This window comes from Lithobates pipiens, unplaced genomic scaffold (genome assembly GCF_037356315.1).
Source record: "Lithobates pipiens isolate NorthernLeopardFrog02 unplaced genomic scaffold, aLitPip1_a1.2 Scaffold_22, whole genome shotgun sequence".
Lineage (NCBI taxonomy): Eukaryota > Metazoa > Chordata > Amphibia > Anura > Ranidae > Lithobates > Lithobates pipiens.
Window position 1 is genome coordinate 19,225,449 of NW_027507784.1, and position 13,057 is coordinate 19,238,505.

The 13,057-nt window shown below is 44.4% G+C and overlaps 1 protein-coding gene across 1 annotated transcript in view; it reads right to left on the minus strand.

Moving 5' to 3' along the window:
- Positions 1–2,203: 2,203 nt before the first annotated feature.
- The window catches only part of LOC143923371 (uncharacterized), a 55,497-nt gene continuing 44,643 nt past the window's right edge, over positions 2,204–13,057 (minus strand). Inside the window, exon 8 of the mRNA XM_077446996.1 lies at positions 2,204–2,629. Coding sequence (XP_077303122.1) covers positions 2,424–2,629 — 206 coding nt within the window. The 3' untranslated portion in view covers positions 2,204–2,423. The remainder of the gene's footprint in view (positions 2,630–13,057) is intronic.

The following is a 13,057-nucleotide window of genomic DNA, read 5'->3' on the forward strand; positions in this document are numbered from 1 at the left end:
GTTTTATATCTATACAAAAATGTTTTGCATTTTCTTTCTATTTTAACTGCTTAAGAACCACCCCGCGTACATATACTGCGGCAGGGCGGCACTTAAGCACAAAATCACATACCTGTACCTGACTTTTTTTCTTTAAGTCTTGGGACCGTGCACCCCAGCCGGCAACCCGCTGTGATTGGACACAGCGGGGGAACCAATCAGCAGATTTGGCAGATCCGATGTCCGCTGATCATTCCTGAGGCAGACAGAACGGCGGTCTGCCTATGTAAACAAGGCAGATCGCCATTCTGTCAGAGGGTAAGATGGAGATCTTGTGTTTCTTCTAAGCAGGAACATGAATGCCCCGTACACTCGGTCGGACATTCCGACAACAAAATCCAACGGATTTTGGCCGCAACTCGACTTGCATACACATGGTCGCGCAAAGTTGTCGGAAAATCCGAATAGTTCGGAACGAGGTGACGTATAAAACGTACAACGGGACTACGTAGAGGCCAGGAGCCAATAGCTTTCGTCTCCAATTTTTTTTATGAGCATGCATGGCACTTTGTGAGTCAGAATTCTCTACACACGATCGGAAAAAAGTCTGATCGGATTTTGTTGTTGGAAAATTTTATATCCAGCTCTCAACTTTTTCCGTCGGAAATTCCGACAGAAAAAGTCAGATAGAGCCCGCACACGATCGGATTTTCCGACAACATAATCCGATTGGACTTTTTCCATCGGAATTTCCGACCGTGTGTACAGGGCATAAGTGTACAAAAAAGATTAAAATGGGAGACAAGTTTTTTCCAATTTCCACATAGGCGGGGTGGATTTATATCGAGGGACACTATTTTTTTATTCTTCTAATTGGCAAAAACTTGTCTCCTGTTTTAATTTTTTTTTTGTACATTTGTTTGGTAAATGGGTAGGGGTGTACCCTATACTCATTCACATAGGGGTTGCTGGGATCTGAGGGCTCCCTTGTTAAAGGTGGCTTCCAGATTCCATTAAGCCCCCCCGCCAGCAGGCCCTGACAACCGCTGGCCACAGTTCTGGGGATGAGGCCCTTGGGGACAGGGTGCTTTCTGCCCCAAAGCACCCACCCCCCCATGTTGAGGGCATGTGGCCTGATATAGTTCATGAGGGGGGGGTGGTCGCTCTCCCCCCCTCCCGTTCCTGACCTGCCAGGCTGCATGCCTTGATATGGGTCTGGCATGGATTCTTGGGGGGGGGCACGCCATTTTTTTTTCTTTAAACTGCACTTTTTTTTTTATTAAGTTGTTAGCGGGGGAAACCCATTGACAGCTGATGACTCATTGGTTGTTAAGGACGCCATGGCCAGATTCCCGGCCCTGCTCCTTAAAGAAGAGTTCTCCTTAAAAAAAAATACAAATACTGCAGCTGCTGACCTTTAATAATCAGACACTTACCTGTCCCAGGGTCCAGCGATGCGGGGGAACGAAGCCACGCTCGCCCCCCCCCCCTCTGCTCGGCAGCGCCAGCATTCTAACTGTGGGCACAGCCGGGCACCCACTGCGCATGTGCAAACGGCGCCACGCGCCATGATTGGCCACGCAGTCATCTGGGACCTGGTACGTGTCCCAGATGACTGCAGGAGGGAAGGGGCAGAGCTGAGCCCTTCCTGCATCGAGGGGAAGTGATGTCACCAGCCCAGACACTAAGGGAGGCAGACTACGAGGGACCCCCTAGCAACAGGCATTTAGAGGTGAGTTCAAAACATTTTTTTTAACAAATAATTTTTTTTTATTGTTTTTAGGAATTTTGATGAATTTTTCTTTTCTTCTGTACTTAATGTGATTGTATGACAGAGAAAATTGAGTACTGTCCGTGATACTTTTTTTATTTGCACTAACATACAATTTTTCAGGACAAGCTTTCGGGGTATGTCTCCTTCTTCAAGGTCCAAGGTTCAAGGGGACATACCCCGAAAGCTTGTCCTGAAAAATTGTATGTTAGTGCAAATAAAAAAAGTATCACGGACAGTACTCGATTTTCTCTTTTCTTCTGTGCAACACCACTTTAACAACCAGCTTACACTGCGCCCAGATTGGTGCAGAATGCACTGTGCAGCAAATGGCCAAACAGGCAAATGTTCAGCCCAAACTCATGCTCGGGCCGAACCCTTTCCCAACACTATTCACTATACAGGTTTTAAAAAAAAAATAAAAAATAATTATGAATAATATAATACTTTTTTTTTCTCGTATGTTTTAGTTCTTCTTTATTCACAATATCAAATCAACATAGACACAATAACAAATCACAGAAAAAAACTGAAGATGAAGTATAAATGGGAAGGTGGATGGCTCTTTGCAAATAGTAAAAATCTATAAAAGGTCACATTATGAGCTGCGGTGACATTACTTTTTTTTTTTTCAAATATTGACCTGAGATCCAGGCTATTGCAGTCGCAGATATTAAAGAATCCAACGTTCATACAAGGAACCGAATATGGGTTTTCTTTGTTCCAAGTCTCTGACTTTCTGCTTTGGGGGTCCATGTTTAATGAGGTAGAGATCTTTGGCCAGATTCTGGATTTTGGGCTGACTATGCAGTATGCGATTCTTCACTTCTTCACTGTCGTCATCCATGTCATCAATTACCACACACACCTTCAACTTTCCTGTATGAGAAACAAGTCACAATCAATGATAATAAGCTTAAAGTAAAGTAAAGTGTTACTAGACCCAGGAGCTTGTATTTACTATATCTGGTCTCACACAGTACACAGAACATGGAAATGCAATTATTTTAGTAAATATAAACTGCTAAATACCTCTTCTCATCAGCTCATGGTAAGGCTGCATTGATGGGCACAGCTCACACTGCATTGATGGGCACTGGTCACGCTGCATTGATGGGCACTGCTTACGCTGCATTGATAGGCACTGGTTACACTGCATTCATGGGTACAAGTCAGGCTGCATTGATGGGCACAGGTCAGGCTGCATTGATTATCACTGGTCACGCTGAATTGATGGGCAAAGGTTACACTGCATTGATGTGCACAAGCCAGGCTGCATGGATGGGCACAGGTCAGGCTGCATGGATGAGCACAAGTGAGGCTGCATTGATGGGCACTGGTTACGCTGCATTGATGGGGCACAGGTCACGCTGCATTGATGGTCACAGATCACGCTGCATTGATGGGCACTGGTTACGCTGCATTGATGGGCACAGGTCACGCTGCATTGATGGGCACAGGTCACGCTGCATTGATGGGCACAGGTCAGGCTGCATTGATGGGTACAGGTCGCACTGCATTGATGGGCACTGGTTATGCTGCATTGATGGGCACAGGTTATGCTGCATTGATGGGCACAGGTCATGCTGCATTGATGGGCACAGGTCATACTACATTGATGGGCACAGGTCAAGCTGCATTGATGGGCACAGGTTACGCTGCAATTATGGGCACTGGTTATTCTGCATTGATAAGCACAGGTCACGCTGCATTGATGGGCAAATGTTATGCTGCATTGATGGGCACAGGCCAGGCTGCATTGATGGGCACAGGTCACGCTGCATTGATAAGAACAGGTGAGGCTGCATTGATGGGCATTGGTTGCGCTGCATTGATGGGCACATATTAGGCTGCATTGATGAGCACAGATTGGGCTGCATTGATGGGCACAAATCAGGCTGCATTGATGAGCACATGTCAGGCTGCATTGATGGGCATAGGTCATGCTGCATTGATGGGCAAAGGTCACGCTGCATTGATGGGCACAGGTCACGCTGCATTGATGGGCACATGTCACACTGCATTGATGGGTACAGGTCGCACTGCATTGATGGGTACAGGTTGCACTGCATTGATGGGCACAGGTCATGCTGCATTGATGGGTACAGGTCATGCTGCATTGAAGGGCACAGGTTATGCTGCATTGATGGGCACAGGTCAGGCTGCATTGAAGCTGTGCTGATGAGCACTGGTAAGGCTGTACTGATGGGCACTGGTGAGGCTACACTGATGGGCACTGATAGGCTGCAATGATGGGCACTGATGAGACTGCGCTGATGGGCACTGATATAGTTGTTAATATTTATTTTTGTAACGTAATTCTGCATAAATCATTTAAGTGTCATTTCATTAGATAATTTATGAGGGCGTGTTTAGGGGCAGGATTATTGGTGGGGCATGGTAAGGGTTGGGTGGGGAAACTGGTGGCGAGTAAACCTTAAGGCCTGGCTAGCAGCTCCAGGACCCCTGACTCTGTCTGGATAGTGCTGATTGGCCCTGTGCCATTAATGTCTAAACCGCTGGCAACAAATGTCAGTAATAAGTGAAAATTGGGCCCAATAAGCCATTTCCCTCCCCATTGTCATGTGACTCATTAAAGGGGTTGTAAAGGTAAATTTTTTATTTTCTACATAGGTTCCTTTAAGCTAGCGCATTGTTGGTTCACTTACCTTTTCCTTTGATTTCCCTTCTAAATGTTTTTTTTCTTTGTCTGAATATCTCACTTCCTGTTTCTCCTCAGTAAACTTCACACCATCATCCGAACTGGTGGTTAGTCAGCCAGAACAGCTTACTGAACAGCTTACTGGGGTGAAACAGGAAGTGAGAAATTTAGACAAAGAAAACAAAGAAAAAAAACATTTAGAAGGGAAATCGAAGGAAAAGATAAGTGAACCAACAATGCACTAGCTTAAAGGAACCTATGTAGAAAATAAAAAAATTACCTTTACAACCCCTTTAAGGTTACAAGGTCTCAGGTGTGAATGGGGAGCAGGTCTGTTAAATTTGGCACCTCATGGCAAAGAACTCTCTGATGATCAGAAAAAAGAATTGTTGCTCTACATAAAGATGGCCTAGGTTATAAGAAGATTGCCAAGACCCTGAAACTGAGCTGCAGCACGGTGGCCAAAACCATACAGCGGTTTAACAGGACAGGTTCCACTCAGAACAGGCCTCGCCATGGTTGACCAAACAAGTTGAGGTCATGTGCTCAGCGTCATATCCAGAGGTTGTTTTTGGGAAATAGACGTATGAGTGCTGCCAGCATTGCTGCAGCAGTTAAAGGGGTGGGGGTCAGCCTATCAGTGCTCAGACTATACACTGCACACTGCATCAACTTGGTCTGCATGGCTGTCATCCCAGAAGGAAGCCTCTGCTAAAGATGATGCACAAGAAAGCCAGAAAACAGTTTGCTGAAGACAAGAGACCAAGATAAACGTATTTGGTTCAGATGGGGTCAAGCGTGTGTGGCGGCAACCAGGTGAGGAGGACAAAGACAAGTGGGTCTTGCCTACAGTCAAGCAGGGTGGTGGGAGTGCCATGATCTGGGGCTGCATGAGTGCTGCCGGCACTGGGGAGCTACAGATCATTGAGGGAACCATGAATGCCAACATGTACTGTGACATACTGAAGCAGAGCATGATCCCCCTCCCTTCAGAGACTGGGCTGCAGGGCAGTATTCCAACATGATAACCACCCCAAACACACCTCCAAGACGACCACTGCCTTGCTAAAGAAGCTGAGGGTAAAGGTGATGGACTGGCCAAGCATGTCTCTAGACCTAAATCCTATTGATCATCTGTGGGACATCCTCAAATGAAAAGTGGAGGAGCACAAGGTCTCCAACATCCACCAGCTCTGGGATGTCTTCATGGGGGAGGGGAAGAGGACTCCAGTGGCAACCTGTGACGTTCTGGTGACCTCCATGCCCAAGAGGGTTAATGCAGTGCTGGAAAATAATGGTGGCCACACAAAATATTTTCCCTTAGGGGTGTACTGACTTTTGTTGCCAGCGGTTTAGACATTAATGGCTGTGTGTTGAGTTATTTTGAGGGGACGGGAAATGTACACTGTTATACAAGCTCAGGGCCGGATTAACATAGGGGCTATTGGAGCTGCAGCTCCAGGCCCCTTTCTCAAGATAGGCCCATTTTCCCAAAAAAAAAAAAAAAAAAAAATCAAATTTTTTTTTTTTTTTTTAAAGATAGACTTGTACGAGGATTGTAGCTCGGCGATCAGTCACAGAGACCCCACATTTGGGGAGTAGGTAGCTAAAGACCCACTCCAGCACTGGTTAAAATATGGGGCTGCTATCATCTATGGATACGGGGCTCCTTGCGCAGACTGTCATAAGCTACATACAGAGCGGTCAGTATAAATACAAGCTGGAACACTTTGCAGCAGACTCAGAGGATGAACTCCCATAGCTTATAATAATTATTTTTATATTACTTATGATAATTAACCCCTTGCCACCCAGGCCCATTCTGAGACTTCTCTCCTACATGTAAAAATCATCATTTTTTTTATGCTACAAAATTACTCAGAACCCTCAAGCATTATATATTGTTTTAGCAGACACCCTATGGAATAAAATGGTGGTCTTTGCAATGTTACATGATATTTGCGCAGCAATTTTTCAAACGTTTCATTCATTAAAAAAAAACGCTAAAGTTAGCATGATTTTTTGTTGTGTACTAAGCGATGCTTTACATTTTTTTATAGGTTACATGTTTAGAGTTACAGAGGAGGTCTAGTGGTAGAATTATTGATCTCGCTCTAACGACCGTGGCGTATGTAATCTGTGTGTATCTGGCTCTGATACTAACCAGTGCCTACCCAGGGACTGACTAGTATCTCTCCCCAGCCTGTCCCCACACACCCTCTCACCTGCTGACCTGTGAATGGGGCAATCACTCCCGCAGTGTTATTGTGCTCTGCCAGTGAATACAATGATTAGTGTTGCTAACTATAGCTGGCAGCACTGATTGTTTTGGGGAAAACTTGACAGGCTGGTTGTACTCAAGTCGGTTAATAGGTTGACTTGTGTAAAACCAGCTATTCCATACATAGATCGACTATGGCTGGTCTCTGCTTAATTGGTGTAATTTCAATCCATGTATGGCCCGCTTAACCACTACGCAGTCCCTAAACATCCTTCCACAAACCTTTCCATTTTTCATTCCCAGATTACTTCATCCTCCTCTCCTATACATAGTGCCCACTGTCATACTCTCCACAATTCTCTCCTATACATAGTGCCCACTGTCATATCCTCCACACTTCTCTCCTATACATAATGCCCGCTGTCATATCCTCCACACTACTCTCCTATACATAGTGCCCACTGTCATACCTCCAACACTTCTCTCCTATACATAGTGCCCACTGTCATACCGTCCACACTCCTCTCCTGTACATACTACTCACTGTCATACCCTCCATACGCCTCTCCTATACATAGTGCCCATCGTCATACCCTCCCTCCACACTCCTCTCCTGTAATTACTGCTTACTGTCCTACTCTCCACACTTCTCTCCTGTACATAGGGCCCACTGTCATACCCTCCACACTCCTGTAGATATTGCTCACTGTCATACCCTCCACACTCTTCTCTTCTACATAGTGCCCAATGTCATACCCCCTACACTCCTCTGCTGTGCATACTGCCCACTGTCATACCCTACACACTCCTCTCCTGTACATAGTGCCTTCTGCCATACCCTCTGCACTCCTCTCATGTACATAGTGCCCACTGTTAGACCCTCCACATTCCTCTCCCTCACCTGCACATACTTCCCACTTTTATACCATTCATATTCCTCCCCTATGCCTCTTACCCACAAAAACTGTTCTTTAAAATTATACTGAATATCCTCAATGTTACCAGCTCTAGAATGGGCACACTTTTGTTAGTTCAACTAAAGGAAATCTCACAGTCCTCATATTTGTTCTGCCCCATTATTAGTACTTATTTAATTTTGTAATTACTATTGTGATGTATAGAGGAACATAGGGGATGTCAGCTACTCCAGATATAGCACTTGTAAAAAAAGCGTCCCTGAAAATATTTTTGAAATGTTGACAACTATGTACTTAGGCACTGCCCAAGGGCCACAGGTAGGGGGCCCCATGACAGGCGCCTGTGATATTAAAGCGGTAGTAAACTTTTCTAACATTACTACTTTTTAGAGGTCCTGGGGTAGGTTATGCCACAATGTACAATTATGCCCAGCATATTAGCACATTAGGGTACACTTACCTGTCAGACTGAGCCCTCCAGTGCTGTGCTGTGATCAATCTGGCGGGGCCCGAGCACTTCCATCTTCACCCGGTCTTCCTTCTGGGTTCTGTGCCTTCAGACACTTGCCTTGGCCAGGCTGCTTTGATGTCATTCCCACACATGCTCATATGCATCCTCTCTCTTCCATCCCCCCCTTTCTCTCTCATCCTCCCTCCCTTACCCCTCACGCCTCTTTCATCCCCTTTCTCCCTCTCTCTCTCTAATTTAATTTGTTATAACAAAAATAGTTTGCATTTTTATTTATTTATTGTTTATAAAAGGCCCCACAAAAATCTTCAGCACCAGGCCCACGAAGTTCTTAATCTGGCCCTGTACAAGCTGTACACTCACTACTTTACATTGTAGACAAGTGTCATTTCTTCAGTGTTGTCACATGAAAAGATAGAAGAAAATATTTACAAAAATGTGAGGGGTGTACTCACTTTTGTGAGATACTGTATATACACATCTCAGGCTGCTGCCCAGATGTATCTCAGCTGTGTTGAAACTGGCATCAGCTGTGCTGAGCCAGTTGGCCCCCTGGGGCACTGCGTGCAGCGGTGGTGTCCTGGCGCGCATGTGCAGAGGAGCGACATTGCCACTGTACGATGTTGCGGTGTGATGTCACACTCATGCGCCCCACCAACACTGAAGTATGCGTTTTGGACAGTTTTAAAGTTATATTGAATGAGCAGGAAAGAAACCAACACATGCACAGCATACACAGCAATACATAAAATAACCATGCCAGCACAGGACATACAAACTAATGCCGCGTACACACGATCGGAATTCTTATCGGAAAAAGCTCTGATGGTTTTCCCGATGGAATTCCGACGGAATTCGGCTCAAGCTGTCTTGCCTACACACGGTCACACCAAATTCCGATCGTTTATAACGAGGTGACGTACAACACGTACAACGCGACTAGAAAAAGGAAGTTCAATAGCCAGTAGCCAATAGCTTCCGTCTCATAGTTGAATCTGAGCATGCGTGGTTTTTTGGAGTGTCGGAATTGCATACACGCGATCGGAATTACCGATAGAAAGTTTTTCCGTCTGGAAAATTGAGAACCTGCTATCAATTTTTGGCTGGTGGGAATTTGGACAGCTAAATTCTGATGGAGCGTACACACGGTCGCATTTTCCGATGAAAAGCTCTCATCGGCCTTTTTCTGGCCGGAATTCCGATCGTGTGTACGCAGCATAAGATTAACAAACTGTTAGAAGGTTACAAATTATATTGTACAATATAATACATTTTCAAACGTACTTGCCCTAATTCGTGAAGATATGATTATAATTACCCGGACGGAAGATGATTGATTTATCTTTCCATTTCTCCTGATATAAAGCTAAACAAAAATGGTTTAAAACTGATAACATCATTCAGCCTGGAGGGCTGGGGAGCCTTCAGTTTGTAAATCCATCTAAGTTCCATTAGAAGGAGGGTCTTGTTCCAATAGCCTTCCCTATTGTTGGGATGTATGCGATCCAAGATCACAAACTTCAATTTGGGGAATTTTCTATTGTGTACTGGTGCCACGTGTAGCCCTAGGTGGAGGATCCGGATCGCACGTCTGCATAGACACCGTGGCTTGTTCTTTTCCTTTCCCATGACATCTGACATTGAACAATCGAGCAGGACCAGGAACCAACACATGTTTTTAATTGTGTATGGCATAACTGTTGTATTCTACTGTATTCTACTGTTCAAGGAAGTGTGAGTAATGCCACGTACACACGATCAGATTGTCCGGCGTGCTTAGTCCGCCGAAACAAATTTCAGCGAACAATTCGATCGTGTGTGGGCTTCAGCTAACTTTTCCAGCGTGAAGTCCGGCGGACTAAGAAAGTATTTTTGCACTCCAATCTTTCCGCCGGACTTGGGTTTCAGCGGACAATACGTTCGTCAGTATGCTAGTCAGGCGGACTGAAGCCCTGTCCGCCAGACTATCCGCCGGACTGTATGTCGGACTAAGTACGCCAGACAATTCGATCGTGTGTACGCGGCATTAAGGATTATAGAATATTTTACTTGATTGTTGCAATATTTGGGAGTATACTCCAAATTAATTTGGTAATAGCAATTTTTACGATGTTGGAATTTAGTTATTATCAGCACATATTATATATTTAAAATGTATATTATACAAATATGATCCTGTTTGTTGGGACCCTGATGAAGGAGATTCTTTGAAACGCGTAGAGTAATAAAAGACGCTTATATCACACTGGAGAACAGTAACTAACTACCGAAATGTATGCCATATTTTTGTATGTACATGCTTTTTATAAAAAAAAAATTATATTGTATAAATAAAATCTTCTAATTTTTAAACATTGGTATTCATACATGTTTATCTGTCAATGTGCCATTTAGGGGAAAATATTTTTGGTTCTTTAAACAGTAATATCCAGAATTAAAATAAAGCTGTCAGAGAGATGAGTTTAAATATCTCTTACGCAGCTTTTTTAACACGTAGGGTCTCTTTCCGACCTCTTTATACACATTTAAAGTGTAACTCCACTTTGCTGGTCAGTTACGTAAATTGCAAGGATATTAGTAGACTTCACTGAATTGTTCTATGTGATGCTATTTCTGACACATGGACTCCACTTGCAGTCACTTCCTACTTCCGGCTACAGTCACATGACCAATTCCATTATAATAACAGTAATAATGTAATAAGAGAATATACTGATGGGAACAGGAGTAAGCCAATTGGATGAGCAAGAAATTACATTTCTTGTGGACTTCTGTACATAAAACATACAAAACTTCCATGCTTAAAAAGGAAGCCATATCTGAATCATTTTCCACTGTTATTACAATATGGCCAGCTCCAAACACCATAGAAGCAGAATGTAATTTTTACTAGTTATAAAATAAACGCTGTATAAATAATGCAGTATGTAGCGTCGGCTCCTGAAGAGCACGTGCTATATATTTTTTTGCAATTTAACCACTTTGCTGGTCAAAGACCAGACCACTTTTTGCGATTCGGCACTGTGTCGCTTTAACTGACAATTGCGCGGTCGTGCGACGTGGCTCCCAAACAAAATTGACGTCCTTTTTTCCCCACAAATAGAGCTTTCTTTTGGTGGTATTTGATCACCCCTGCGGTTTTTATTTTTTGCACTATAAACTTTAATAGAGCGACAATTTTGAAAAAAACACATTATTTTTTACTTTTTGTTATAATAAATATCCGCCCAAAAATATATAAAAAAACATTTTTTTCCCTCAGTTTAGGCCGATACGTATTCTTCTACATATTTTTGCTAAAAAAAAAAAAAAATCGCAATAAGCGATTATTGATTGGTTTGCGCAAAAGTTATAGCGTTTACAAAATAGGGATAGTTTTATGGCATTTTTATTAATAATTTTTTTTTTTTTTTTACTAGTAATGGCGGCAATCAGCGATTTTTATTGTGACTGCGACATTGCGGCAGACACATCGGACATTTTTGACACCTTTTTGGGACTATTGTCATTTATACAGTAATCACTGCTATATAAATGCAGTGCTTCCTATGTAAATGACACTGGCAGTGAAGGGGTTAACCAGTGGGTGGCAGTGTAGGGGTTAAGTGTTCCTAGGGGTGTGTTACTAACTGTGGGGGGGCTGGGCTTTCGTTTAGTGAACACTGATCTCTGCTCCAATCACATGGAGCAGAGATCAGCATCACTAGTTGCTAGGCAGAATGGGGAAATACTGTTTACACAGCATTTCCTCCATTCAGCCGCCCCGTGAGACGATCGCGGGTATGCCCGCCGCGATCGAGTCCGCGGGACCCGCGACTGGGCTTACGGGGGTCCCGACCGGCATGCGAGCGCGCCGCCGGCAGTGTGCTCGCGATGGCAGGGCAGCATTGAAGATTGGACGTACCTGTACGCCAATATGCCTGCCCATGCCATTCTGCCGACGTACATCGGCATGCGCCGGTCGGGAACCGGTTAATGTTACCCTTAAAACCGCAGTTTGGTTTGGGTCTAATTGTTCTAAATTTTTGACCTCAGCATCAGTCTGACTGGACTGCAGGGTGTTCTGCCTGGCCATGAGGGGTGCTGTCACTTTTGACAGGCATTAAACACAGTCTAGTTGGGTGCATTAAGGTTACTCTCTCTCAAAACCAGCCCAGTGGGAGTGTCGCTCTTGCTGTGCCTTCTGGAAGGGGGTACTTAAGGTGCGGATGTCACGTGTTTCGGGGGTTCCGGTCCAGAAGTATGTTCTGACTGCATGGTCCTGGTCCTCCTGACCAGGCCCCAGGACATCCATGGCCTGGAGTGCGGATCCACCCGACTTTACGTTTCTGGGCTGGCTAGCCCGAGGATTTGGAGGTGCTCCGGTGCCGTCTCGGTTAATGGAAAGGTCCAGCAACTGTGAAGTTATCCAGGGGAGGACTCTTCGGGAGAAGGCCACGCAAGGGTTGGTTTCTCAACAAGAGCCTGGACAAGATGAAGGACCTAAGTGAATCCAATCTGGTGCGGTATCGCCGGAATGGCTGCAAGATAGTGGTACCACACAAGTGTTCTACAAGCTTTCAAGTTTCCCTCACGTGTTCTATAGCAAAGTCTGTGGCAGAGACTTGTTCCTGACTCAAGCACCCTGTTGGCTGCTAGGCCTGGTGAGAGAAGGACTATCAAATTAGGGTAAGTATCCAGTTGTGAATGGCTATTCTCTGGATTTTATTTAAAGTGAGAGACTGTTTCATACTAAGTTTAACATTAAGAGTACCTGGACTTTTCACCTAAACCCTCTGATCCTATACTAAGGGACTGTGTTGTTAACTAATTTTCGCAAATAAAAATCCCTTTAAGTGGATCTGCCATCAGTCTCTGCAGTTTTTGGGCCATCTACCTTGGGAAACCACTAGACACATGCGAGGTGAAGAACGTAACGGTAAGCCCAATAAATTCAGCCACTCCTTCAGGAGTAAGTGCTACAAGTATATTTAGTATGTTATATCAATTTTGTAAAGCAAAGTGGAGTTCTCATTCAGGACCATTTTTGTATTCAAAT